The 27,792-nt window shown below is 42.5% G+C and overlaps 1 protein-coding gene across 1 annotated transcript; it reads left to right on the top strand.

Moving 5' to 3' along the window:
* The first annotated feature begins 6,901 nt into the window (after positions 1-6,901).
* Positions 6,902-27,727, top strand: BIRC2 (baculoviral IAP repeat containing 2). Its single transcript, XM_055305808.1, has 9 exons — positions 6,902-9,398; positions 10,432-12,507; positions 12,599-12,698; positions 17,227-17,305; positions 18,098-18,146; positions 24,347-24,589; positions 26,352-26,606; positions 26,901-26,942; positions 27,045-27,727. Exons 2-9 carry the CDS (start codon positions 11,616-11,618, stop codon positions 27,236-27,238), a joined length of 1,854 nt encoding a protein of 617 aa, XP_055161783.1. The 5' UTR covers positions 6,902-9,398; positions 10,432-11,615; the 3' UTR covers positions 27,239-27,727.
* The last annotated feature ends 65 nt before the right edge of the window (positions 27,728-27,792 follow it).

Raw genomic sequence — 27,792 nt, forward strand, 5'->3', positions numbered from 1 at the left:
TTTTTGGTACTCAGCATGCCCCATTAATAATTTTCTACTTTTTATTTCCTGTAGACTTATTAGGGCTTTAAAACCTGAAGTAGGGATCCCTGGGTGGCGCAGCGGTTTGGCGCCTGCCTTTGGCCCAGGGCGCGATCCTGGAGACCCGGGATCGAATCCCACATCGGGCTCCCGGTGCATGGAGCCTGCTTCTCCCTCTGCCTGTGTCTCTGCCTCTCTCTCTCTCATTCTATGTGACTATCATAAATAAATAAAAAAATTAAAAAAATTAAAAAAAAAAAAACCTGAAGTAGCACCGTAATGAGGAATATTGTGGGGGCACAAGCAAAGGCCAATCATCCAAAGCAGCTCTAGATGTTCTAGATGTCCTGCTGCTCAAGCAAGGAGGAGAACGTCCATTTTGGGGCTCAGGGAGACTTACTACTTTGAGGTGCAGCTGATTCTGCCTCTCCTTTTGCTCAGTTGTCTGGCCACAGACTGAGAGCTTCCTCCTGGGGCATTTGGCTAAATTATTGGTAACATTGCGTTATTGTTTGGGTGGTTTGTAACAACATTGTTACAGGACAACTATTTAGAAAGTTCATTTTCCTTTTGCAACATTCTTTTAAAAAATCTCATTCTTATGTACTATATTACAGTATTTTAATTTTGCCATCTTCACTGTGAAACTCTTATTCGTTGCTCATTTTGGTAATACACAGCTAACACAACCTACTTATTTATTCAAATGTTTTGTTATTCATCTATATGTTAGTTAACTTGAAATTCTGATTTGGAAAAAATAAATCACCATAGATAATAATGGTAACTCAGTGGGTTGATAGTCAGGCACCACTTTGGTGTGTTTGACCTGCATTAATTCATTTCATTCTCTCCAACCTTATCCCCTCTGTCCCAACCCAACCTGGCCTTCAGTCTGAATTGGGGGGATATTTTAAACCTCAATATATAATATATAATAAGTGCTATAATTCAGAACTTTGAACCACACTTAATTTCATACTCGGGCCATGCTCATGACATTCACATGCACTCTTGTCACTTTCTGATAGTTACTTCATGCAAGTAGCCATTAGGTAGCCCTTTGGTCATAGTCCACATGATTCAGTTGTGTTCACATCCTTCTGATGCTTTATACATCCCAGTAGACTGTGTGGGTATTTACTAAGTAAATTCCAGGCAAAACTATCAGGTGGAATGTAGAAGGGATTCACTATTTTAGAAGCAACACTAATACCCAATGTGGGGCTTGAACTTACCACCCTGGGGTCAGGACCTGAGCCAACTGAGCCACCCAGGCCCGCCACTGCTCTTGTTTTTTAGAGGCATAAAAACTGAGGCTTAAGAGAGGTCAAGTGTATCAGCTGATGTCTCCTGGCTCATAAATGAAAGAGGCAGGAGGAGAAATTGGGAGACCTTAGGAACTCTTTAGTGTAATGTTCATTTTGCTGGCAGGATATTAGAATCATCCCTCAGAAAGTGGTCACCTGGTCCTTTTACTCACCTTACCATAATAGCTGTGTTTACAACAGAACTTAGGTCATGCCTGAAAATAGCAATCAATATATTTTATCAGGCCAAAATCCATTTCAAAGTTGCTTGAGCATGTTACATCCCAGCATATTACTATATGGTACAACCTCCTACCATCCCTATTGTACCATTTTTCAAATATATGTAGTGTTAGAAAGAGAACCACACCAGGCCTAATACCTAATCAAACTGCAGTTTCAATCCCCCCGCCCCCCCCCCCCCCGCCAAGGCCCCGAACTAGTCTTAACTGGCCAGTCAGGAATATCCCCGTCAGCACCAGTGAGTCAGTTATGTGGGTCCTCTCCAATCCCAAAAGAATGTTAGGGTCATCTGCCCAAGACCGCCACAGGTCCCCCTATGAAAACAATCCTTTTCCTTTTCTAAAACTTTCTTGCCCCATCCTCCCTCCAATAAAACCTTTCATTTTATGCAACCTCTTGGATTTCTTCTCCATGTGCTAAAAGGAAATGCTGCCTATTTTCATGAATCATTTAATGAAGCCAATCACACCTTCAAATTTACTGGTTGAATTTTGTTTCTTAACAGTAGACACTCTTATTCAAAAGAAAAAATACATGGAAAAGTGTTGTTACATTTATTCATAAGTATTTTTTCAGTGATTTATCAGTCAGTGGATATTAAAAGTGTTGAACCATAGGGGTGCCCGGATGACTCAGTTACACATCTGACTCTTGGTTTCAGCTCAGGTCAGGATCTCAAGGTCCTGGGATCAAGCCCCATGCTGGGCTCTGCACTCAGGGTGGAGTCTGCTGGGGATTCTCTCTCCCTCTGCCCCACCTCTCTCTCTCTCTTTAAAAAGTATTGAATTATTATGTGGTTATCCTCAAAATATTTTGAGATGTCTTCATACTTGAAAATATTGGGAATATTGGTGGAAAATAGATTTGTGTGATCTGATATGGTAATCCCTAGCCAGGCTACTAAGTAACTAAAATGTACCTTCTTCTGAATTGAGATGTATGATAACTATAAAATATATAATAAATTGCAAAGACCTAATACAGTAGAATGTAAAATATCTCAATAATTTATATTGATTGCATGTTGAAGTAATATTTCAGATACATTGGATTGTATAAATATTAAAATAATTTCAGTTGTTTCTTTCTACTTAATATGTTACTAGAAATTTAAAATTACTTATGTCGATATTACATTTCTATTGGATAGCACTGATCTAGATAAATATAATTGCTCTTAATTTTATCACTTTGAGACATTAGAGACTCATCAGAGTGTATGCAAAGGTAATATGCACTATAAAATATTATTCTCTCTAGGAATCTACTCTGTGCTGCCATACACACCACCCCCCTGCGTTAAATTTTTTCTTATGTTCCCTTATTGTCCATGTGTTTGAATTTATGATGACTTATCATATTGTATAGAGCTTGTTTATTGGTCTCTTCTGCTAGCCTGTGAGCTTGTGGGCAAGGACAGTTTTAGAATTTATGTCCACGATATACACTCCATAAATATTTCTTAAGTGAATGAGTTAAAATAATTTGCTCAAGGCTGTATTGATGTAGTTTTGGAATGTTTGTGAGGACCAGAGTTGACGGCCAAGAAAGAATTCTTGAGACATCTTTAGTGCAAAAATGTGATTTTATGAAAGCCCAGGGACAGGACCCATGGGCAGAAAGGGCTGCTGCCTCAGGATTGTGAGGGGCCACTGATTATATAGTTTGGTGTTGGGGGAGGTGAAGGTAAGGGAAGTTTCTAAAAGGACTTTCTTATGCTAGACTCTCAGGATCCCAGAGGCCTGGTTATGGTCAAATAAGGTTGTTTTCCCTCTAGCCAGGTATCAACATTAAGCTTGGGATTTCCTGGAGGAAGGTTATACTCTACCTGCCTCAAGTATTTGTCAATGGGCTACAGGTTATAAGAGATTATTTTATTTGCATTTCCTTCTGCCTTTCTTTTCCAAGTGAGTACAACTCAAGAAAAAGCAGCAGAGATCAAAGTAAACCTAAATTTGATACATTATGACAATGCAGCCTATATTGCAAAGATTAGAATGATTTTAAGCTGTCATCTTTAAAAATGTCCATGTTTCCAATATTTATGTAATCTTGTTTACTTTGGGCCTGGGGAGTACTCAACTTTCTAAGTCACCTAAAGTTTTGTTTATTTATTTATTGCACTTTTTCAAGGTTTTCCAATAATTCTACTATGGACTCAGCTGTCCAGGGTCCCCCACATGATTGCTGTCTGGGGAACCTCAGGAAGAGCCTTCCCTGGACCTGCCTCAGCTTTTCAGATCCTAGAAATCTTTTATCTCTGCCTCCTTTGTCAGGAAATACAGAAAGAGCAAGGTCCCCTTTGTCTTGTATTTGCCCACATGTGACTATCTTTCAACAATCATAAGGTCTTTTCTTAGGATTGTGATTCCTTTTGTAGTAAGTTCAAGGGGGCAGGTCAGGTGGCAGCAGCAACAACTTGAGCCTCATTTTGGTGGCATTTGACACCTGCAAGGGTAAGTCTCTCACAGCAGGAGGCCTCCCAAAATTGGAGTTGTGGGACTGCTAGAGGGCATGTGGTCCAGGGAGGTCCCAGGCAAGAGGCAGAGGGGAAGCTCACAAGACTAGGTGATTGCACAACAGCTGGATGGGGAGCCTCTGAGTCAGGGAGCAAGGACAGCAGCAGCAGCAAGTTGGAGACTTTTATAGCCTGGAGGGTTCTCTTAGCTAGCAGAGGCTGTGTATGCAAAGCAGGCAGACTCTAAGTGGCAAACCAAAATACGGTTACTGGGGATGTATTTAAAGCAATTAGATGTGTAAAATTTTGATTTTGGCACAGGCAAGCTTTTAAGCCAATGGTTCCAGCCTCCTGTGAAGAAATGAATGGTATGAGGCCAATATACGGAGCTCCATTTAACCCATAAACATAATACCTTTATCATCCTTTTAACTCACTGATTTTTGAAATGAGAGCTGCTGAGATTTTTAATTCATATTAAGTGATTAAAGCTTACTTATTTTTAAAATATTTCTGAAGTTTAGAAAATTTGACTTTGATACAGACAACACAATTTCAAAGCTGTCATGAACATTCAGATTCTCCACATATGCCCTAGAAATCTCTTCTGCAATTACCTTGGTCAAGCCCTCAGGTGTAAAATAAGCTAATTAAATCAAGTAAGCTTTCAGACTCGTTGTTTCAATGAAAAAGATTTTACATATTTAAAAAAAACAAAATAAAGTCTTAAGGCAGAAATATAAAGTGATTTAAGACAAATGGATGGAAAGGGAATGCTCAGAACTTGTAAGTAACAAAAAGTAGGGGGAAGGAGCCGTGATGGGGCCAGAATGTCCCAGTTCTTAATGTTCTGGGTCTTGTTTATTCCTTTTAATGAAATATTTCAAGATTTCAGGAAAGTGTGTGTTTCATCCATGTACTCAGTGGTACCAGAATACGTCATCCCAAAATTGTCCCTTTGGCATGTGGATTATTTTGAGCTGAAGTCCATCAAGAAACATCTTATGCAGGAAAAGCTCTAAAAACATAAGTTTTTCTTTCCCAAAAGGAAATTTCTATTTATAAAGTAAATTTCTATTTGTAGAGCTATCTGCCTCTGAAGTATCAGGAAGATGAAGACTCATAACTCCCATCAATGAAGAAGGCAAGGACTTAAATCTGCAAAACACATGTTCCTAAAGATTTCTTGTTTACCATATTTTTCCCCTGGCCACTTTCTATGACTTTCCTCTCTCACTCAGAACCCCAAAGGTCTTTTCCTTTGTTGGTATTGAAGCCCAAGTTCTAATTACCTCTTTGGCGTAGTCGTCACTGAGGCTCCTCTTCTATACATGTATTATGCACGTTTTAATAAACTTGTTTTTCCCTTGTTACTTTTGTCCCATCTAATTTATAGGACTCCGGCTGGAGAACATTCCCTGACGTATGCGAGACAAAATAATTTCCCCCTACCCTTCTGAGTTCTTGACTGAGAGATTAACAAGAGCAAAGGAGACAAGTTTAAGGGGTGTAGTTTGCATGCACTTGGGAGAGATGGGGGGAAATGAGTTAACTCCTGATGTGGCCTGAGCCACAGGCTTGCCAACGGTCTTCACTAAAGACAGAGAAGGTTGGGGGTGGCTGGTTCTGGGGAGGTTAGCAGGAAAAGCTCAGTAGACAGGGGAGGTCTGTTACATGGAGGGCACTGTGTGCCCTGGGCCCTACCTTCTGCTTGCTTTCCCCTTCTTAGCAAGAGTCCCACTAGGTGTGCCTAGTGATCACGTCCCTGCCCTTGATAGCTGAGCAAATTCCTTATCCCTGTCTTTGATGTCTACACCCTTCGCCAGTCTTCAACAAGAATCCCCTGCTCTCAAGAACTCCACTAAGTGATTTTACAGCCACTGACCGACACCCCCTCATTCTGCTGGTTGGCTGTAAATCTTCAGCTGCCTTTGCTGTATTCAGAGTCTAGCTGCTCTGTCTCCCTGTTGCAATGCATTTATGCAACTGTCCTGAATGAAGGCTTCCTTCCCTGTGGAGATTTCAACAAGTGTCAGAATATTTTTTTCTTTAGCAATATCAAAACTTTATCAATCCAAACCTTCTTTTATACTTAATTTTTAAAAATAAAATGTTACATATGCAATATACATGTGAAAATATGTCCAATCTCATTCATAATAGAGCAATAAAATGGAAACTGTACTGAAATAGTATTTATCAACATATTTGCAAAAATCTAAAAGTCTGACAACATACACCACTGGTGAAGCTGTACAGAAAAAAGGAACCCATGTAGACTGGATTGCAAAACGCTATGCTCCTACACAAGCAGAGGGATATTTGGCGATAGCTAGCAAACTTACATATGAATTTAACATTTGACCAATAGTCCAACTTCTAGGAATGTATCTTAGAATAAGATGTAGGTCTATGATTATTCATCATAGTGCTATGTATAATAGCAAAAGATTGGAAACCACCCAGATGTTCATCAGTAGGGAGTGTTTGAATATAGGATGATACTAGGTGAATATATTACGGTACCCCTACACAATGGAGTACTGGGAAAAACGAGGACTGTCTCTATATATATCACTATTGAGTGATTTTTCAGAATTAATTATAAGGTGAAAAAAGGAAGAAAAAAGTATGCTACTATTTAAGAAAAGAGGAGATATGGATAAGTATGATTAACTGCAATTAAAAAATGAATAAAAAAAGTTTGAATCATTACCCATGCAACAGGAAGGGAGTAGAACGGAGATTTTTCAGTGTGAAGGAAGAGGAGGATGTATGATCAATGAGGTTAAATAAAACCTTGAATTTCTGAAGTGGAATTCAAGGTGAGATTCCATAATGCATTTTATTATAAAAACAAATTGAAAACAAAACAAAACAAGGCCATATTACCCAGCTCTCTGCATGAAACAGGTTATCAAAACGTTACAACTCAGGACGAATCAGCACCATAAACATTCGATTTACGGTCTTTAAACACCATTTTCCACTAAATGAATGATGGCACTTTGAATAAATGCTCATTGCAGGTATGAAGTAAGAAATGTACAAAACCAGCCTGGCAAACAAAGACTCCTCTACTAGGGCCACTATGAATATAACCCTGAGCACTGAAGAGTGGAATTTTGCCCACCCTAAAATGTGTCTCTTTGACATAAGAATAATGTTGAGTTGGTTATTTTTAGGAAATAGCAGACACAGGATAAACTCTGAAAATCCAGGAGAAGTTACCTTTTTGTAAGTGATGTTCCTGTATATAAATGATATCCCCATTTGTAAGGGTCTCTTCTTGGCTGTACCAGGAAGGGGGCAGGATGACCAAATCTCTAGAAATTCTTATCAATGGAGAAGGCAAAGACTTAAATCTGCATAGTAGCTTTACCCTTTTCACTGTGCTTTTCTGGTGACTTCCCGTAATAGATTCCCCACCCTCAACACCTTAGGTCTTTAGCGCTGAAGATGGAATTTGAGGTGATGGCTTGGGCCATTTCACAGGGTCACTCAGGATTCTGCTCTCTCCCATGGTGTACGGGAGGCATACATGTTATTAAATGTTTGTTTAATGTTATTAAAGTGTTTGTTTTTCTGTGTTTAATCTTTTTGCTGCAGGGACGTCTCAGCCAAGAACCTAGAAGGGTAGAGGAGAAATTATCTTTGTTCCCTGCAGCACCAATAATGACACAAAATATGTCTAATCCCCAGATTCATAACAATAGCTATTCACTTTCAGTGTTTTTATCCACAGAATTTTTTAAAAATAGTTTTTTAACAGGTCACAGTGTAATTTTATTTTCCTTTGAAATAACTATTTGTTTAGCACTACTTATTGACCAGTTAATCGTTTTCTAATATGTAATACCAATGTTGTATCAAATACATACATAATACATAAATATATGTCTCTTTTTCTGGGCTCTTTATCTTGTTGCTTTGATCATCTGTATGCTAATACAGTAGTTTTAATACCTATGGCTTCATTATAGAAGTTGCTATCTGGTAGACCAGTCCCTTCAATCTAATTCTTCCTCAAAATGGTCTTGGATCCTGTATTTTTTCTACATAAATGTGAAAAGTATTAGAATGCAACCTCAGCAGAAATATACATCCTTTTTTAAAAAATGACCAGCAACTCTAAACTGGAAATACGAAGACAAATTGAATAAAGGGGTAACTGCATACATTTAACACTAAACTACAAGGTCATACAAGATTAGAGGTTAAAAAGTAGTTATTTATCAGACCTGAATGTTATTACATGCTTTTTTTTTTTTTTTTTTTGGGAAAGGTATTTAAGGCTTTTGCGTTTTTAAAATGTGGAATTTTCCCTAAAGGGAAGTATACTCATTATCTTATTTTTCTCGTCAGGACAAGAACTGAAAAAGAGAAATAGTCTTGACTTTAGAATGAACAGTTCTTGCTGCGTGTTTTCCCACCTATGTAGGGAGGTTCTGCAGCTTTCCGAGAAGCAGGCCGGAGCTCCGAGCGGGACAACCACCCGAGCGTGCGTCCTGTTGGGAAGGTCTGAGTCACTGGGCAGACCCGGCCTCCCGGCCTCCCGCAGCTGTCAGCCGGGGCGAGGCCCTCGGTTGGAGGCCGGCCGGCGGGCAGAGCCCCAGGGGTCCAGGTTCCTGAAATTCCCCAGGCTGCCTCACCGAGTGGCTCCGACACAATTGCCCCGGGAGCTCCCCCGGGGAGGCAGCATCGCTCCTCCAGGCCCCAGCCCGCAGCCTTGGGGCCAGGACCCTCCCCTCGCAGTGTCCCTGCCCTAGGTCGGAAACTGACAGCTTATGATGGGTGACACACCGCATGACCGTACAGTACACAGGATTCGCAGGCGACTACGCAGTCCAGTCCGTAATCCGTCTTTGACGAGCGTCCAGCAGCTCTCCCGGCCCTGCCCCCAGGGCCGGAGGGCGCGCAGGCCGCGCGACCTTCGCGTGCAGGCGCCACGGCGCAGGCGCAGACGCCAGGGCCACCCCGGAGGGACTCCGCGCGGCCGGGCGTTTCCGCCGGCTTCCGGACGGCAGGACTCCGCAGTCCGGCGCGTGCCCCGCGCCTCCGGAGGGCGACAGGCGCGGAGGGAGAAAGGAAGCCGCAGGGCCCGCCGCAGGGCCCGCCGCAGCGCCCGCCACAGCGCCCGCCACTGGACGGCCTCGCCCGCAGGAGGAGGCCGTCGCGCTGCGCTCTGACGCGGCCCCCGGCGCCCTGTCGCGGCAGTGACGTTAGCGTGCGTCAGCGCGGGCCCCGCCTGGGCGGGGGCTGGGGAGCCTCGTTGACGGGGGGCGCCGCCGGCCGGGCTTGCTGGAGGGCGCCGAGCCGCCGACAGGCTTCCGCGCCTGCTGCGCCGGGCCGCGGTGAGCGCGGCGGTGAGTGCGGGCGTCTGCGGGCCGGGTCAGGTCCTGTCGGGGCGCGGGCGTGTCTGAGGGAGGGAGGCCGGGGCAGCCCGCGGTCCCTCGGCCGGGCGCGGGGGTGGCGGCGGGCGCTCCCAGCTCCGCGTCGGCGGGAGTTCCTCGCCCTCGGACCCCGGCGACGGCGCGAGTGCGGGCCGAGCTGTGGCGGCGTCCGCGCCGGGGAGCGGGGCAAGGGCCGGGCCAGGGCCGGGCCAGGGCCGGGGCAGGGCCGGGGCTGCCTTTTTTTCCGCTTTCGCTCTGCGCGGCGGGCTGGTGGGAGCGGGGCCTCTGCGCGGCCCGGGGTTCTCCTGCGGCCGCGGGCGATGCACTTCCCTCCCGGCCCCTGCGCCTGCTTCCTGCCGGCCGCGGTCCGTGGGGTGCGGCTGCTCCTCCCCGCACTGCTCGAGGGGCGCCCCCAGCCGCTGCTCCCGCCCCGCTCCAGGTTCTTCCCCGGCACCGCCCCTCGCACCGCTCCGGGCACCGCTCCGGGGCTCCCACCGGATCACTCCCCCCCCCCCCCCGCACCGCGCCAGGGGCTCTCCGCACAGCACCCCCCACTCCGAGGGCTCCCGCACAGCGCTCCTCCCGCACCGGCCCCCACCGGCTCCAGGTGCTCCCTCGATACCACTCACCCCCTCACCCCGCACCGCTCCAGGGGCTCCCCCCCGCCCCTCCCCACTCCGGGGGCTCTCCCCGCACCTCACCCCCACAGCGCCAGGGACTCCCCTCAGGCTGTTGACGTTGTCCCGGGGCGGGGGGACCAGGAACAAAGCGCTGACAAATCCCTGTGTCTTGGAGGTGGTTCGCTCTTGAAAAACTATGGTGCCAAGGGCCGTTTCTGCATTTGTTTTACTTCCAGTTAGACAATCTCGGTGACAAGTTTCTGGACTTGAGGTGTGTTCCCTAAACTCTAGAGCCTTTTTAGACTGTAGTGAACACTTGGAAGTGTAAGTTCTCTTTACTGTGAAAATACAGTTTTCTAAAACAGCTTTTGTTTTTCTCTTTCCAGATTAACAGAGGGTCCCCTTTGAAGAGTCCACTTTTTCCCTCTGATTTCTTTCCTCGGCAGAAATAAACCCCGTTATGGAGAACCAGAAGCTTTATAGAGGGATATAGCTTGGATTTTATGGAGTGTGATTTTGTGTATGAATTATAAAGTATCAAGGGTTTTCATAAGGAAGGCTAGTAGGATTAATTACTGGTACATTGTGTAGAGACAGGTTTATAATATGTTATCATACATGTGTGATAACACTAGATAACACTAGAAAGAGTAAGCTGTGTCTTGATAAGTTGATTGATCTTTACAAAATGAATGATGTTATAGAGACATGATTTTTAAGTGAAAGATAGGTTGTTTGATTTCTAAATGCAGTGTTAAAGTTTCTCTTGTGGAAATTTTATGATTAAGTAGTTGATGGAGAAAATACCTTCAGTTGACCAAGTGTAGTTGATATGCAGAGTGAGGAAGAAACCAATCGTGATGCTGCAGGAAATGGAAACAAGTACAGACAAAGGTGGAAGAGTTAGCAGTTAGCTTTAAGCAAAATTCATATGACATCATACATGCTAAAACAGGCAAGGTTAGGTCTAGAAAGCTGGTGAGTGTTGATACCCTCACATAAATACTGTGGTGATAACCTATGTGAAGTTAGCCTTTAGATATTGTGACCATATGAAGAGTTTAATTCTTGTTTGCTGGAATAAAGCCAAGAGTTTTAAAAATATATTGAGGTGCTTGGAAGAGACCTGCATATACTTTTTCCCACTTGAAGCATAATTGTAATTGGCTTAATAAACAGGTTTTAACGGTATAATTTAGGTACCTTATTTAGAATTTTGGGAACATCAACCTTCTGAAGAATCAGGCAGTTTTAACATATTTCCATAAGTGTGCCAATATCTTTTCAGGTCTTTATGTTAATATTACACCAAATAATGAGCAGTTAGCACTTGTTACATAAGAGTTAATCTGAAATAGTGCTAAGTAGTATCCTGGTAATTTAATATCCTGGATTCTAGGTATTATCTCACCTCAGTGTAAACTCTGGCATAAATCCCATAAAGAAGGTGTAGTGAGTTTTACAGAAGTAGGAGCCTGTCATTTGATTCTTTTATATGATAAAAACTAATTTTTTGTGAAGGTAGAAGTTTCATGTGAAGGTTTTTAGCCATCAAAAAGTAAAATCACTCATGCACAAAACTACTTCCCAAAGACTTGTCCCAGGTTCATATCAGAGGATTAAGAGGACAATGGAGGATAGCACCATCTTACGAAACCAGACAATTGGCAACAAACAAAAAATAAAATATGACTTTTCGTGTGAACTCTATAGAATGTCTACATACTCCACATTCCCGGCGGGTGTTCCCGTCTCAGAGAGGAGCCTGGCCCGCGCAGGCTTCTATTACACGGGTGTGAATGACAAGGTCAAATGCTTCTGCTGTGGCCTGATGCTGGACAACTGGAAGCCTGGAGACAATCCTGTTGAAAAGCATAAACAGCTCTATCCAAGCTGTAGTTTTATTCACAGTCTGGTTTCTCTCACCAGCCGGGATTCCACCTCTAAGAACATTTCTGCAATGAGAAACAGCTTTACACATTCGATATCTCCCACTTTGGAACATGGCTCATTTAGTGGTTCTCATTCCAACCTCGCAGCAAACCCTGTGAGTTCCAGAGCAGGTGAAGACTTCTCCCCACTGAGCACTAACCCCTACAGTTACGCCATGAGCACCGAGGAAGCCAGATTTCTTACTTATCACATGTGGCCGCTAACCTTTCTGTCCCCGTCAGACTTGGCAAGGGCAGGCTTTTACTATATAGGACCTGGAGATAAGGTGGCCTGCTTTGCCTGCGGTGGGACCCTGAGTAACTGGGAACCAAAGGATGACGCGATGTCCGAACACCGGAGACATTTCCCCAACTGCCCGTTTTTGGAAAATTCTCTGGAGACCCTGAGATTTAGCATTTCAAATTTGAGCATGCAGACCCATGCGGCCCGGTTGAGAACTTTCGTGTACTGGCCATCTAGTGTGCCCGTGCGGCCTGAGCAGCTCGCAAGTGCTGGATTCTATTACGTGGGTAAGAAACTAAGGTGTAGTGTATGATTTATCAGGTTCACTTTGTTGAACATATTGGAACATGTGTTTCAGTTCAGTCTTGTTTTCTTTAGGTCGCAACGATGATGTCAAATGCTTTTGCTGTGACGGTGGACTGCGGTGTTGGGAGTCTGGAGATGACCCATGGGTGGAGCACGCCAAGTGGTTTCCCAGGTAATTGTTTTGAAAGGTATTTCCACACAAAACTGCTTTCCAAAAGTAGGTGTGCTTGCAGGGTTCATTTTTACATCTCTGTGTAGCAAAGATGCTTTTATGCCTGTGGGGACTTGGTCTTTTAAAACACCAGATCTGGGATCCCTGGGTGGCGCAGCGGTTTGGCGCCTGCCTTTGGCCCAGGGCGCGATCCTGGAGACCCGGGATCGAGTCCCATGTCGGGCTCCCGGTGCACGGAGCCTGCTTCTCCCTCTGCCTGTGTCTCTACGCCTCTCTCTCTCTCTCTCTCTCTGTGACTATCATAAATAAATAAATAAAAAAAATTAAAAAAAAAAAAATAAAACACCAGATCTGGGGCATCTGGCTGGCTCAGTCAGAGGAGATTGTGACTCTTGCTCTCGGGGTTGTGAGTTTGAACCCCACATTGGGTGTAGAGGTTATTCTTTAAGATAAAAACTGAAAAAAATACACTGAATTTTTATTTTGATAAAAATGTTTTAGTATTCTCTTTTCTTTTGTAAGCCGTGTATTCAGGATATAATTGAATTTATTTATTTTTAAGATTTATTTATTTGAGAGAGAGAGCACTAGATGGGGCGGGGACAAGCAAACGATGTGGAGCTGGATCTCAAGACCCCGAGATCATGACCTGATCACAGTCAGATACTTAACTGACTGAGCCACCCAGGTGCCCCTAATTTAATTTATTGATATTCATTTACAATTATGGCCATATGTTTTATCTGTAGGGTTCCCCTTTTGCCTTAAAGAAATTGTAAGGATTACAAAGGTGTGTAAAATAACATGAAAGAACATACATTGGAGGGCAGCCTGGGTAGCTCGGCGGTTTAGTGCCCCCTTCAGCCCAGGGTGTGATCTTGCAGACCGGGATTGGGTCCCAGGTCAGGCTCCCTGCATTGGGCCTGCTTCTCCCTCTGCCTGTGTCTCTGCCTCTCTCTCTCAATCTCTGTCTCGCATGAATAAATAAATAAATCTTAAAAAAAAAAAAAGTACATTGGAAAAAAGGGAAGAGGAGAAAAAGCGACATAAAATGATCTAGGAAAAGGCAAATACAAAAATGCATATAATGAAAGCTGATTAAGTCTGATTATAATTATAAGTTATTTTTTCTGTACAGTTTATCTTGTGATTGTCACTCATCTTTTCTTTTTTTTTTTAAATAAATTTTTATTTATTTATGATAGTCACACACACACACACAGAGAGAGAGGCAGAGACACAGGCAGAGGGAGAAGCAGGCTCCATGCACCGGGAGCCCGATGTGGGACTTGATCCCAGGTCTCCAGGATCGCACCCTGGGCCAAAGGCAGGCGCCAAACCCCTGCGCCACCCAGGGATCCCGTCACTCATCTTTTCTTAGTCACTGTGTCTCTAGCAGTAGGTCCTGTTTTCCACTGTACCCCACAAAGAATTGAGAGGCAGTATTGTTTGTGGAAGTAGAATTAGAAATTCATTTTTGAGAAGCTTTGTGAACTTGGACATGTCGTGTGACCCATTTGAAACTCTGTCCTCCTTTGTATAGTGAGGGGGTTAGACTAGGTAATTTTTAAAATTGTGGTAAAAAATACCTAACAAAATTTACCGTTTTAACCATTTTTAAATTTCTCCTTCTGTATGTACTTCTCTGCATTCACATTGTTCCTCAGTCATCACCACCAGACTTTCCTGTCATCCCAAGCATAGCTTGTACTCCTCACACGGCTCCCCGTCACCCCCACAGCCATGGTTCTTCTGCATTTCACCAGGTGCCTCATAGGAGTGCGGTTGAGCAGGACAATGTCCTGACCCGAGTGCCTTTCATAAGAATGAGGAATCTCTTGAACACCTTCAGGAAATTAAAACATCTTTTTGTCTTTTTTTTTTTTTTTATGATTTAAGATAAAGGAACTTGAAGTAAGAACTATTTTATTATGAGTCAGTACATTGTTAAAAGTTGTGTTTTGGAATGCCTGGGTGGCCAGCAGTTGAGTATCTGCCTTTGGCTCAGGGCGTGGTCCTGGGGTCCTGGGATTGAGTCCCACCCACATCAGGCTCCCTGCATGGATCCTGCTTCTCCCTCTACCTGTGTCTCTGCCTCTCTCTCTCTCTCTCTCTCTCTCTCTTTCTCTGTCTCTTATGAATAAATAAATAAAATCTTAAAAAGTGTTTTAAAATTTTATCTTTAATATTCATAACATAACACGGTAAAATCTGACGTTCTAATTCTCAAAAGTGAAGTTGTGTTTAAATTATTTAGGAAAAGTGTTTTATTATCAGAATTTTAAATGACCATTATGCTTGGCTTTATGGGATTGTATACATATAATTTGAAACTTAATAACTATTATAAAGACAAAAATAGCTTTCCAATTCTGGTGTTTGATTTACTTCATTTTGCCCTTTATAAAACAAAACAAAATCTTGGTTTATTTATGTAATTTGTGTTCTGTTTTAGATAGTTAAGGGAAAAAGGCTTAGGGTGCTTTGTGTAAACACTTTAGAAAACAGCAAATTTCAATTATGGATAACTTTAAATCTCAGTAAATGGAAAACAAAAATGGATCACAGTTATCACTATTTTGTAACAGTTCATTTGTCACATATTTGAGTCCCTGGTGGATGATAGTTCCGCTACTGCAGCTGTAGCAGTGATGAAAACAAAATCTCTTTTTTTTCTTTAAAGATTTTATTTATTTATTCATGAGAGACACAGAAAGAGAGGCAGAGACACAGATGGAGAAGCAGGCTCCATGCAAGGAGCCTGATACGGGACTCAATCCTGAGAATCCAGGATCATGCCCTGAGCTAAAGGCAGATGCTCAATCACTGAGCCACCCAGGCATCCCAAGATCTCTGTCCTTAGTGACCTTGTTAGAAAAGGGGGCAGATCTGTGAGCCGGGGTTCATTATACTTGCTGCTTTAATCATTATGTATGTAAATTAATCAGTCCTTAAAATAACTTAAAACTATAGGATAATAGAGAACATTGTGGGAACTATCGGTCTTATCTCCGTGACAGACTTAAGTCTTGAGTGTGCTTAAATGATCTCTGCTAATTCTACCCAGTAACCAGTTGAAGGACATTTGGGTTGTTTGCAGTTTGGAGTAATAAGCAGCAAAGCGTCTGTCAATATTAATAAACATCCATGGGCATGTGTTTTCATTTTGCTTGGGTGAATCTCTAGGCTTGGGATTTGTGGGTTGTATGGCAAGTTTTCCTCAGGGCTGCTGTGTTGTTTAAGTGGCTGCGCTGATTTGGATTCCTCCCAGAGGTGTGTGAGACCTCCAGGTGTTCCACAGTAGTTACTGTAATTGGTATCACCATCCTGGTTGGTGTATCATGATATTTCTCTGAGGTTTTAATTAGCATTTCCTTAATGATTAATGATGGTGAGCTAATTTGCCTTCTGCATATCTTCTGCCCATTTTAAAGTTTTTTTTAATTACTAAGTTTTGAGAGTTCTTAATGCATTTTGGGTAAAAGTTTTTATTAGGTATGTTTTGCCAATTTTCCATGTGTGGCTTGTCTTTTCATGGTTTTAGCAGTAGCTTTTGAGGGTGTCATTTTATCAGTTTTATCTTGTATGGATTATGCTTATGGTCTCTTAGCTAGGAAATCTTAACTGGCCCAAGGACAAAAAGATTTTCTACTGTCTTCTAGAAGTTGCATCATGTTAGATTTAATATCTCGGTCTCTGATTTATTCCTAGTGAATTTTTGCATGCAGTGTAACATAGGTGGAGGCTCATTGTTTTTCTGGGTGGGTGCTGGACTGTTTACTGAGAGACACTGATGGGGTAAAATGGAAGTAGCTGTAGGTGAGCTACTTGGAAGGCTTTTGAGCAGCTCTAGGAGTTTGTGAACCAGTTTTTGGGAAACACCATCATATTGCATATAGATATGTTTCGGAGAGAAGGTTTGTGCTTCACAGATAATGGAAGAGTGGACCCCTGAGAAAGATTAGCAATTGTTGTGAAAGATCATGTTTTAGGAATATTAAGCTTCTGAAACCATGTGAAATCCCAAAAGTTAATTGCCCAGGACAGCATTTTTCAAGTCTTAGCTTGTGCCCCTTTGAGGGCTAAACCCTTTTATTGTTAAGCGTTTATGTGATAAATAGAAAATAACACAATGTGTCACAATAGAGTAGTGTTTCACAAGGAGTCTTTTTTCCTGCTTGATAGGCTGTGATGTAAAATGTTTATATTGTGGGGTGCAATCAGAGAGTTTGAAAGCCACTTTTCTAGAAGATTAGGTCATATTTTTTGGTATAGAACACTTTTTAAAAGTAACTTTTGTCTTTTTTTTTTAAACAAGTTTTTAAAAAATTATTTTTAAAAGATGTTTATTTATTCATGAGAGACAGAGAGAGAGAGAGAGGCAGAGACACAGGCAGAGGGAGAAGCCCGCTCCACGCAGGGAGCCTGACATGGGACTCGATCCTGGGACTCCAGGATCACTTCCTGAGCCAAAGGCAGGCGCTAAACTGCTGAGCCACCTAGTGATCCCAACTTTTGTCTTTTGTAGGTGTGAGTTCTTGATACGCATGAAAGGGCAGGAATTTGTGGATGAGATTCAAGCTCGATACCCTCACCTTCTTGAGCAGGTAAGTTTTTATATTTGGCAATGCTGAATTCTCTTTAATAATGACAAAGAATATTATTAAGAGTAATATTTACATTTGTTATTGATTATGGTTAATCGCATTATACCCAATTAATGACACCTTAATTTTTATTTTTGTTACTACTTTACTTGTTCGGGGCTTTTTAAAAATTTTTGGGGGGTGCCTGGGTGGCTTAGTTGAGCATCTGACTCTTGGTTTTAGCTCAGATTATGATCTCAGAGTTGTGGGATTGAGCCAGTGTTCCTGCACTCAGCAGGAAGTCTGTTTAGGATTCTCTGTCTCCCTCTTCCCCTCCTCCTGCTCATGCTTGTTCGCTCTCTTTCTAAAATAAATAAATCTTTAAAAAAAAAGATTTGCTTTTACGTTTCTGAAAAATCAATCTCCCACTGTACAAATTTGTGGTGGGATTGGAGGAGGATCTGGTAGTGCCTCCTCCATCTTTTGCAGGAAAAAAAAAAAAAGCAACTTGTTAAGAATTGGGAACCTGAGAGTGATCTAGCTGAAATATCTTTTAAGTGGAATGAGAAACCATTAATATTTTTTCCTCCTTTCCTGAAACTAAGAAATGCTTGAACTATAATTTGGAAGTAGGTAAAGTTTAAGGGGATTTTTATGATGATTAAAGTAAAACAGAGCAAAATAAGTATATAAATTACCTAGTTTTCCGAAGTGTGTGTACATTACTTAAGGTAAACTTATCTTATTGTTGTTCTGTTTAAGGTTGTTTGAGATTTTTGATTTTTACCTCTTAATTTTTCTCCTGTTCCATAGCTTTTGTCAACATCAGATACTCCTGGAGATGAAAATGCTGATCCACCAAGTATGTATGGAAATACATACAGATACAGAATGGGAATTTTTATAAGAATGTTAAACACAGAAGTATATAAATAGAGCTATGTTTTGAGTCCTGAGGACATAGAAAAAAGTGCTGAGAAGTTAACTAATAAATATTATGTATCTGCTAAGATTCATGACATTTTTAGAGTATTCTAGCAAGTATACTAATCTTTGTTCTTAAAGTTGCTTCCAACTGGGGACACAGGACATATGCAGAAGAGAAATAACCATCACAGATTAGCTCAAAGAATACCACATGAGAAGTGTAAATAATAAGCCCTCCAAGGAAGAAAAGTTTGCTATAAGCTAGTATGTTTGGAAAGGGCCAGTTGATACATGATTTAAGAATTGGTCTAGATACTAGGTATTTATTAGGTGTGTGGTATGTATGTATGTATGTATGTATTTATTTATTTTCTTATTTATTCATGAGAGACACAGAGAGGCAGAGACACAGGCAGAGGGAAAAGCATGCTCTATGCAAGGAGCCTGATGTGGGACTTGATCCCAGGACCCCAGGATCATGCCCTGAGTCAAAGGCAGATGCTCAACCAGTGAGCCACCCAGGCGTCCCAAGTGTGTAGTATTTTAGTTGTAAGAACAGGAAGTAGATCTGATAAGAGCTTAGTATTGGTCATATCTGGCATTAAGTTCATGTATGTAATTTACATATGTTAGGGTGTCCAAAATAATGAAGATAACCATGTACTATTTCTTAGCACATACCAGGACTCAAGAGGGTTGTTGAGGATTTGGAATCAGTACTTAACCACCTCCTGTATATTGGAACTGGGAAAGATAGCAGGGCTGACTGCTCTTGCTTTAAATTTATAACTATAGCTTTCTTACCACCCTGCTACCCTTTGCAGCTCCCTAATAAAATGACTTTAATATTCTCTTTCTGTAAGTTTCTACACTCTATTCCCTAATTTACCCACAGCTCATAATTTTGTGTCACCAAGGAAATAAACATGATCAGAAGAGAACTACTACCATTCATTCCCAGCCAAGCCACCAGTCTGAGATGTATCTTTAACACTCTCATTCATGTTCTTTCTATGAAGGAACTGAGGCCAACTCTTCTTGTCCTTTGTCATCCAAATCTCAAACCTACTGCCACTGTTAAGAACTTTGCTTTGCCAGTGATCTCCCCCTTCTATCTCATAGCATCAATTTTTCTATCTTCAAGATATATATAAACTTAATGTATCATAACCAGTTCTAAGAAGACTTTTCCTAAGATGACATCTAGCTGACATCATTTTCTAGCTGTAGTCTCGCTTCACTGCCCTTCACAACAAAATGTGTAGAAAGATTTATCTGTGCTTACTCTGCTCTTTTCCATTCTTCTTGAACTTACTGTACTGCAGACTACTCTTGTCAGGGTCACCAAGAACCACCGTCTTTGTAAATCTACCACTTGACCTGTTACCAGCATTTGAAAGAGTCAGTGCTTCATCCCTTTCTCCCCCAGCTTTGTCGGGATAGGATTCACATATGACACTATCTAAGTTTAAGGTAAAAAGAGGCATGGCTGATACACATACATTGCTAAATGATTACCACAGTAACATTAATGCATCAGTCCCCTCACGTAGTTTTTTTTTGTGTGGTAAGAGTATTTAAGATTTATTCTGTTAGTAGCTTCCAAGTATGTAACACAGTATTGTCAACTGTAGGCAGTACACTTTATATTAGATTCTCAGAACTTACTCATCTGATAAAGTCCATCCATATTATTGCAGATGGCAAGGTTTCCTTCTTTTTTATGGGTAAATAATACTCTACTGCATATATTACCACATTTTCTTTATTCAGACGTGCTGATGAACACTTAGAGGTTGTACTCATGTGTTGGCTGTTGTGAATCATGCTGCAATGAATGTGGGAGTGCAGGTAAATTTTTCAGAAAGTGATTTCGTTTCCATGTGATAAATATACAGAAGTGGGATTGCTAGATCATAGGGAAATTTTTTTTTTAAAGATTTTTTAATTTGTTTTAGAGAGTGGGAGAGCGTGCTCACAAGTGGGAGGAATTACAGAAGAGAGAGGGAGAGGCAGAGAATCTCAAGCACACTCCTGCTGAGTGCAGGAGATCTCACGATCTCTGCATCGTGACTCCTGCATGGTGACCTGAGCTGAAACTAAGAGTCAGATGCTCAACTGACTAGGTACCCTGGGAAGTCCTACTTTTAATGTTTTGAGGAATCTCCATTCTGTTTTTCACAATAGCTGTACTAGTTTACATTTCCACCAGCAATGTAAGAGCATTCACCCTTTCTCCACATCCTCACTGACACTTGTTTATCAGGTGGTTGATTTTAGCCATTCTTACAGGTCTGAGGTGATATCTCATTGTTTTGATTTGCATCTCCCTCATGGTGAGTGATATTGAACATGTTTTCATGTGTTTTTTGGCCATCTGGATGTCTTCTTTGGGAAAATGTTATTCATGTCTTCTGCCCATTGCTTAATTGGGTTATTGGTTTTTTGAGAGTTGAGTTTTAGAAGTTCTTTATATATTTTAGATATTAACTCTTTATCAGATAAGTCATTTCCAAATTATGTCCTCTTTAGACTTCTTGCTGTTCTTTCTGCAGCTCCTGTAGGTATAAGGTTAGGTTGTGTATTTGAGATTTTTCTTGCTTCATGAGGAAGGCCTGTATTGCCCGCTGTGGGCAGTGTTTGGTCCCTGGCCTGAATGTGGTGACTTGTAACGAGGTGTGCCCTGCTCTGCTTGTAAAATGAGAACTGACCCTAACTCCACCGGAACTGAGAGCCTGCAGAACTCCCCTGTCGAGAGGTGTGGTGTGGGCAAGGGTTTCTGTTTGTCATCGGGGTAAAGGGCCTGCTGCTCTGGGACTGGGGCAAGCCTGACTGAGAAAGGCCTTACCGGCAGAGAGCAGGGGTGTGGGACCTGGTGAGAGCAGATTAGGCAGCCAGTGTGGGTGCTGCGCTGTTTACCACAGGTGGCTCCTTGATGATACTGAGGGGCGGGGAGAGGGAAATGGGGCCAGCCGGCTTCTTTGTACCTGGAGAGGCATCGGCTCCTTTGTACCTGGAGAGGCATCGTGTGAGAATGGCCTCTCCAAGTAGAGCAATAATCTCCCCCCTTTCTGCTCCAGGCGTTTTTCAGGGTTTTCAGGTCACTGTTTGTGTGCTGCCTGCCTCCACTCTAGTGGTAGGGCAGTGCCCCCCAGGCTGTACCCCATCCAAGCCTGCTGACCTTTAAAACTCCTGGTGTTACTCCCAGCTGGTTGCAAGAACTCCAGAAATTCAGCCGCTCTCATTTTCCCAGACAGTGACTTTGGGGAAGCATTCTCCTCGTGGGTTCCCGTGCTCCTCTCTCTCCCCCTTCTTTGCAACCAGGGCTCCCTATCCCCCTCCCCACAGCCCGTTTCTCCCCCAACCCACATCTTCACACTTCCTACCTTCTTCAGTGTAGTTGCTTCTCTCCCTTTAGTGGTGGAGTTTGTTCTGTCAGTCTTCAGGTTGATTTCTGGGGTATTTAGGCTGATGTGATGGCTATTTAGTTAAGTTTGAGGGAAAAGGGATCCCTGGGTGGCACAGTGGTTTAGCGCCTGCCTTTGGCCCAGGGCGTGATCCTGGAGACCCGGGATCGAATCCCAAGTCGGGCTCCCGGTGCATGGAGCCTGCTTCTCCCTCTGCCTGTGTCTCTGCCTCTCTCTCTCTCTCTCTCTCTCTATCATTAAAAAAAAAAAAAAAGTTTGAGGGAAAAGATGAGTCTGATGGGTCCCTTGGTTAGCAGGACGGGCCGTGGAGCGTGGCTAAGGGCATCTGGAACTGAGGGCCGTTGGAGGTTCTCCAGCCCAGATTGAGGTCTGCACAACTGGCTGTGGAGGCACAGGTGGACATGTCCTCTGCTAGGTTCCTTGATGGGCAGGACTGCTTCCTGATTGAGTTTGGAGAGGCTGGAGCTGTAGGTGTGGACATGAGTGTCCCTCCCTGGGTCTCTTTGCCGGTTGTGTTGCGGCTGAGGGACCCAGGGCTAAGAGGGCCCTTTGAGGAGCTCCAGGTGTGCCCTGGGGAGTGTTACTTCCTGGATCCCTGTGCTAGCGGGACTGTTTGCAGATTGCGGTGGAGATAGGTTGGTCCTTTCAAGATTCTACATTCTGACTGAATTTGGGGGATTTACCTCGAGTGGTTCCTGGACTGTGGCTGGATCCAGCTCACAGGTACGTCTGTGTGCCAGAGCACAGGTAGGCGTGGGTCCCCCTCATTCTTTTGTGTAGGGTGCTGGTGACAGGATCAAGCCAAAAGGGCTTGTGGCCAAGTCCTGAGGATATGGGGCTCTTCATGGGTCTGTGGCCAGGCCCAGGGTTGGTGAGTCAGCCCTTTGAGTGCAGGCCTGTCTTGTTGAAACAGTTCTCCTTGGTATTGGGTTCCATTGGGGTTTCATAATCTTCTACCTATATCTCAAAGCTTTCACAAAAGCACTGTTGTTTGTAGGTGGATTCCAAATTGCTGTTGCATTAGAATGTAGTGGGAGACGTCTCATTTGGTAGTCTTGCCAACATTATTCTCCTGCATCCATTTTAAGACCCCTTCTTTGCTTGGCTTCCCGGACACAATATTCTTGGTTTTTCTCTATTTCTCTGGTTAATCATGAATAATCTCCTTTGGTGGCTCCTTTTTCAAACCATAAATGATGGAGTACTTCTCAACACTTAGCCCAGATTTATTTCTTCATTTCCTAAGCTCCAGGCTGGCATGTCCAACTTTGTGTTTAAATCTTTACTTGACTATAACGGGTGTTTCAGAGTTAATATGAACAAAGCAGACCTCTTCTCCTGTCTTTGCTCCCTCAGACGTGTTTCTTGTCTGCCCATTTCAGTTTGCGGTACCCACCTACTGAGGTCAGAAAGTTGACTCAAGTTGGGTGTCACCCGAGCTCCTCTTTGTGTGTTCCGTCTGTTGGCTGTCCTTTCATCCCTGCCTTCCTAACATGCCTGAATCTGCGTGCCTCTCTCCATGTCCATCTGGCACTATCAGCCCAGTGCAAACTGCCATCACTGTCTGTCGTGCTTTCCTGGCGGGTCTCCTCATTCCATCTTAGCTCATTAAAGTTTATCACAGAGCTGCCAGAATCATCATCTGAGAAAACAAACCAGGTCTTAACATCCTTCACTTAAGATGTATAGAAAACATTCTAGTACCTGTAGAGTAAAAGATAAGCTGGCGAGGCTTTACTATGCGATCTGGGGATCATCCTCATCTCTGAGTGCCTTTCACCATTGTGTCTCTAGTTCTTGAATGTGTCAGGATTTCTTTGAGATACTCCCATAATTCCTCTTTATTCATTCACATGCTTGTTCTGATGTTGCCGCTTCAGACTGGCTGTGTGTGTGTGTGTGTGTGTGTGTGTGTGTGTGTGTGACCACCTGCAGGCGGCTTTGGAGAGACATGATTATTAGAACACTTTGCCAGCAGGTGGCTGTCATGCATCATGTAGAATGATGTTTTCTTGTCATTTCCACCAAAGTGTCAAATTGGTCAGTGCTGACCCTGTTTCTAGGAAGTGCTTCCCTGCTCCACCATGTCAGTTGTTTTCTTCCCTCCTGGGTTATTTTAATCACTTTTCACAGCTTGATTTTCTTTATATCATGGTCTGAAATCAAATGACTTCTTCAGTCATATTTTTATGTCGTTAGACATATTTTGCATGAACTAGTCTTAACTCTCCTTCCATCTATGTTACTCTCGGATTCATCTGTCCACCTCTCTTGATCTCATGTATCCTGGCAAGTCCAGACTCTGACGCCACCTTTAATGAAGTCTTTGTTGGTTTCCCTGCTTTCTTGTAGCATTCCTATAGTTGTGTAGCATATTGGTTCCTGAAAATGACCATATGTTGGAATCATTTCAGAAATTTTAAAAAAACATGGATTCCTAAGCCCTGTGCTTTGAGTCGCTCATTAAGTAGGTTCCAGGGTGTAGTGTGGGAAGTGGAATTTTAAAAAAGGATAGCATATTCTTACATTCTTATTTTATCCTCTTGCACTCATACTTTTGTTGGAATTATCGGTAATTGGTGCATAAAGCTTATGTGCTATACCAGTATATGAGCACCAGGAGAGGAAAGATTGTGCCATAGTCATCATTTTTCTCTGTAGTTTTACATTTGTGGGATTTAACATTGGTACATGTCTTTTCAAATAGTTGTCCATTTTGGACCTGGAGAAAACCATTCAGAAGACACAGTCATGATGAACACCCCAGTGGTGAAGGCCGCCTTGGAGATGGGCTTCAGTAGGATCCTGGTGAGGCAGACCGTGCAGAGTAAGATCCTGAGCACTGGGGAGAACTACAGAACAGTTAATGAGATCGTGTTAGCACTTCTTAATGCTGAAGATGAGACCCGGGAGGAAGAGAAGGAAAGGCAAACTGAAGAAATGGCATCAGGTACTTGGGAATGTTAATTACCCGCCCTATTTCCGTGAGGGTCACGGACTGGGTGACCTGTTGCAGGAGCACCAGCGTCTGTCCACTAACTCCTGGCAGCAGTGCCAGGAGCCTCCGACACACATCCCCTTCTGCACTGTGGGCAGTGCTCAGACTGGACTGTAGCTTTCTAGAATATGTTTATTTTCCAACAAGATCTGTGATTCATGCCAGTCCGGATTTTAACCTAACTTCTTGAAGTATATTGCTTTTCTTCTCCTATGTAACAAATTTAAATTGTTATATATGAGAAGAAAGGAAGACTTTAAAGTTGAATGGAGGTCTTCTTTCAGTGTTTTAAAAAAATTTCCTTGAAATCTTATCCTTACCATGGTGTTTGACTCCCTGATCCTTGCTAAGTGGTCCTTATACAAAAATGGAACCGGTGGTAAAGTCCTAGGGCTTGAGAAGCCCCTGCCCAGCCCAGAGACAGTGGGGAGCCAATCAGGGAGCTGATTGTGGTGTTCATGCAGGTTGTGCTAAGCTTTAGACTTCCTAAACAAGTCTCTTGAGAAATCATTCCTTCAGCAAATACAAATGGAGCATGAACACCTGTCAGATACTGTGCTGTAGTGGTAACTATGGTGCTTACCTGTGGGGATTGTGGATGAGGTGTGGAGTCTAGTACACAAAAGAACCAGCAGAGGTGAGGGGTGCATAGACAGTGTGGATTGGGAGTTCAGGCTGGAAGACATTTTGTGTTGAACCTGGTAAGTAATGATAGAAATGGTTTAAGAGAACCTCATTGTGTGGTCGTGTAGAAAAATGCAAAGTCTGATTTTGATATTGAAACAGATTCGTGTTTAAATCCTGGCTCTGTCAGAAGAAAACAGGTTCTATGAAGGTTGCGGTTCTATGAAGTGGAGATCATAGTACAAATTGCACAAGGTTACTGTGAGAATTAAATAAGTTGCAAACAAAACATTTTAGCATAGTGCAAGACCTGAAAACATTTTTTTGTTAAGTAAATTGATGTAGGAAGTGACAGGGCTGAGGGCACAGGGCCAGGAAGCAGCCTGGCTGGCATGGGATCCTAGGCCTGTCCTGGCGGGATGAGTACCACTACTGTCCTCCCCTCCTCTTGCAGTGGTGAAGTCCAGGGTGAAAAGGACACTCATCCAGGGCACTGGTTCTGCAACGGATTCTTTCTCTGACTTTGGGGAGGTCACTCATCTTCTGAGTTTCTTTTCCTCCATATTTGAGAATGAGAAGTAGTCTTACCTGCCTTGTTTAATTGACAGGATCTTTTGTATCAAATAAGGGAGTTTACACGAAAGCCCTTATAAAACTAAAGTGGTATGATGCAAATAGAAGTCAGTATTATTAATTTCATAGGGGAGAAAGTACAGAGGTGGAAGGTTTTTACTGGTATGTATGTATGTATTTATTTATTTATTTTTTACTGGTCTTTAAAATTCTCTGCTTTCTTTCTATGGAATAGCAGGGTTCTAAGACATGTAAATATCTCCACTTTTAGAAGTGACAAAAACAGAGGCCCTGTGTGTTGTGTGTACTATATGATATGCTTTAGCTGAATCTTCCAGAAGTTTTCTAAATGATAGGCATTAAATTTAAGTGCAAACAAGTAATTTTGTGCTTTTTCAAGCACCTATTTATTTAGTGTCTAAATTGTTGGTAGGTTTGGTTGTTAGTGACTATGTGAGTATCGTTGGAGCACTTTAAGATCTAATGGATTTTTTTTTCTTCTTTCTTTTAAATGAAGATGATTTGTCATTAATTCGGAGGAATAGAATGGCTCTTTTTCAACAGTTGACTTGTGTGCTTCCAATCCTGGATAATCTTTTAAAGGCCAATGTAATTAATAAACAGGAACATGATATCATTAAACAAAAAACACAGATACCTTTGCAAGCGAGAGAACTGATTGATACTGTCTTAGTTAAAGGAAACTCTGCTGCCAACATCTTCAAAAGTTGTTTAAAAGAAATCGACTCTACATTATATAAGAACTTATTTGGTGAGTTTTTGGTAAAATTATTTCAGAAATCTTTGAGATTATGTTCATGTTGATGTTTGACAAACAAGGTAAATCTGGTTAGCAAACAATAGTCCGTCCGTACATTTAACTAGTCCTAAAAAAGGGAAGTCGTCTTATTGCCCCGTTAGTATGACCGTGTAATTCCTGATCTGTAGGTAGCATCTGTGGTGTTCAGCAGATAGCAGGTGAAAAGAAAATGAATAGAAGGTGAAGCAGTCTTATATTTGGTAGAATATGGTAGAAAATACTTTTTGTGTATTTTTCTTTCCTCAGTGGACAAGAACATGAAGTATATCCCAACAGAAGATGTTTCAGGTAAAACAAAACTAAGATTTAAGAACAACAGGAAATATTACCCTTTTTTTTTAATGGGAGTTAAAATAGAAACAATTTCACTGAAGTTTGTTCTCCCTATAGGTCTGTCGCTGGAGGAGCAGTTGAGGAGGTTGCAAGAAGAGAGAACGTGTAAAGTGTGCATGGACAAAGAAGTGTCCATCGTGTTCATTCCTTGTGGTCACCTGGTGGTGTGCCAGGAATGCGCCCCTTCTCTAAGAAAGTGTCCTATCTGCAGGGGTATAATTAAGGGTACTGTTCGTACCTTTCTCTCATAAAAGTCAGCTATATGTTAGCTTCTGTATAAAAGTCTTTAGGATATTGTTGAACCTTTGAAGCCATCTGAAGTATAAAAAGTAATTGGTTCTTTAATTGTGACAATTGTGTTGTATTCTGCTTTGCTATGAGTGATCTTGTTTCTAAACCATAGTATCCTATGTCCTATTTAACCCTTGTTTCTATGAAAGAGAAGACTGACTTGGGTTTGTCAAGCTGTGTTAGTGTGCGAGTGCCAATACAGGGGGAGCCCCAGCTCCCTGCAGTGTCACGTCCCAAGTGCCTGGGCTTGGTGGTGTTTCTGGAAGCTTGGAGTATGACTTGAGAGTGCAGTTGACAAAAGCTGGACACCAGGAACTCTGGGTCACAGTGCCAAATTCTCTGGGATATTTCCACTTGTGTTTTAAAGTAAAGAGTTTTTTCTTACTGGTAAATAAGCTTTTCTCTAATTTGTGAGAAACATCTCAATAAAGTTCTTTAAAGAGACTGTACCATCAAACTTTTTTTTTCCTGACTCAAAGTATTTCCTCCATGCCTTAAATGAGTTCATGGTCTT

The sequence above is a fragment of the Nyctereutes procyonoides genome, unplaced genomic scaffold, assembly GCF_905146905.1.
Source record: "Nyctereutes procyonoides isolate TBG_1078 unplaced genomic scaffold, NYPRO_anot_genome, whole genome shotgun sequence".
Classification (NCBI taxonomy): domain Eukaryota; kingdom Metazoa; phylum Chordata; class Mammalia; order Carnivora; family Canidae; genus Nyctereutes; species Nyctereutes procyonoides.

What these genes read in the sequence shown, in the direction of transcription:
- BIRC2 (XM_055305808.1), top strand. Translation starts at nt 11,616, where the DNA reads ATGCACAAAACTACTTCCCAAAGACTTGTCCCAGGTTCATATCAGAGG. An exon ending in AACTGAAGAAATGGCATCAG is followed by an intron (nt 24,590 to 26,351) that starts GTACTTGGGAAT and finishes TTTTAAATGAAG; the next exon opens with ATGATTTGTCATTAATTCGG. An exon ending in ATTATATAAGAACTTATTTG is followed by an intron (nt 26,607 to 26,900) that starts GTGAGTTTTTGG and finishes TTCTTTCCTCAG; the next exon opens with TGGACAAGAACATGAAGTAT.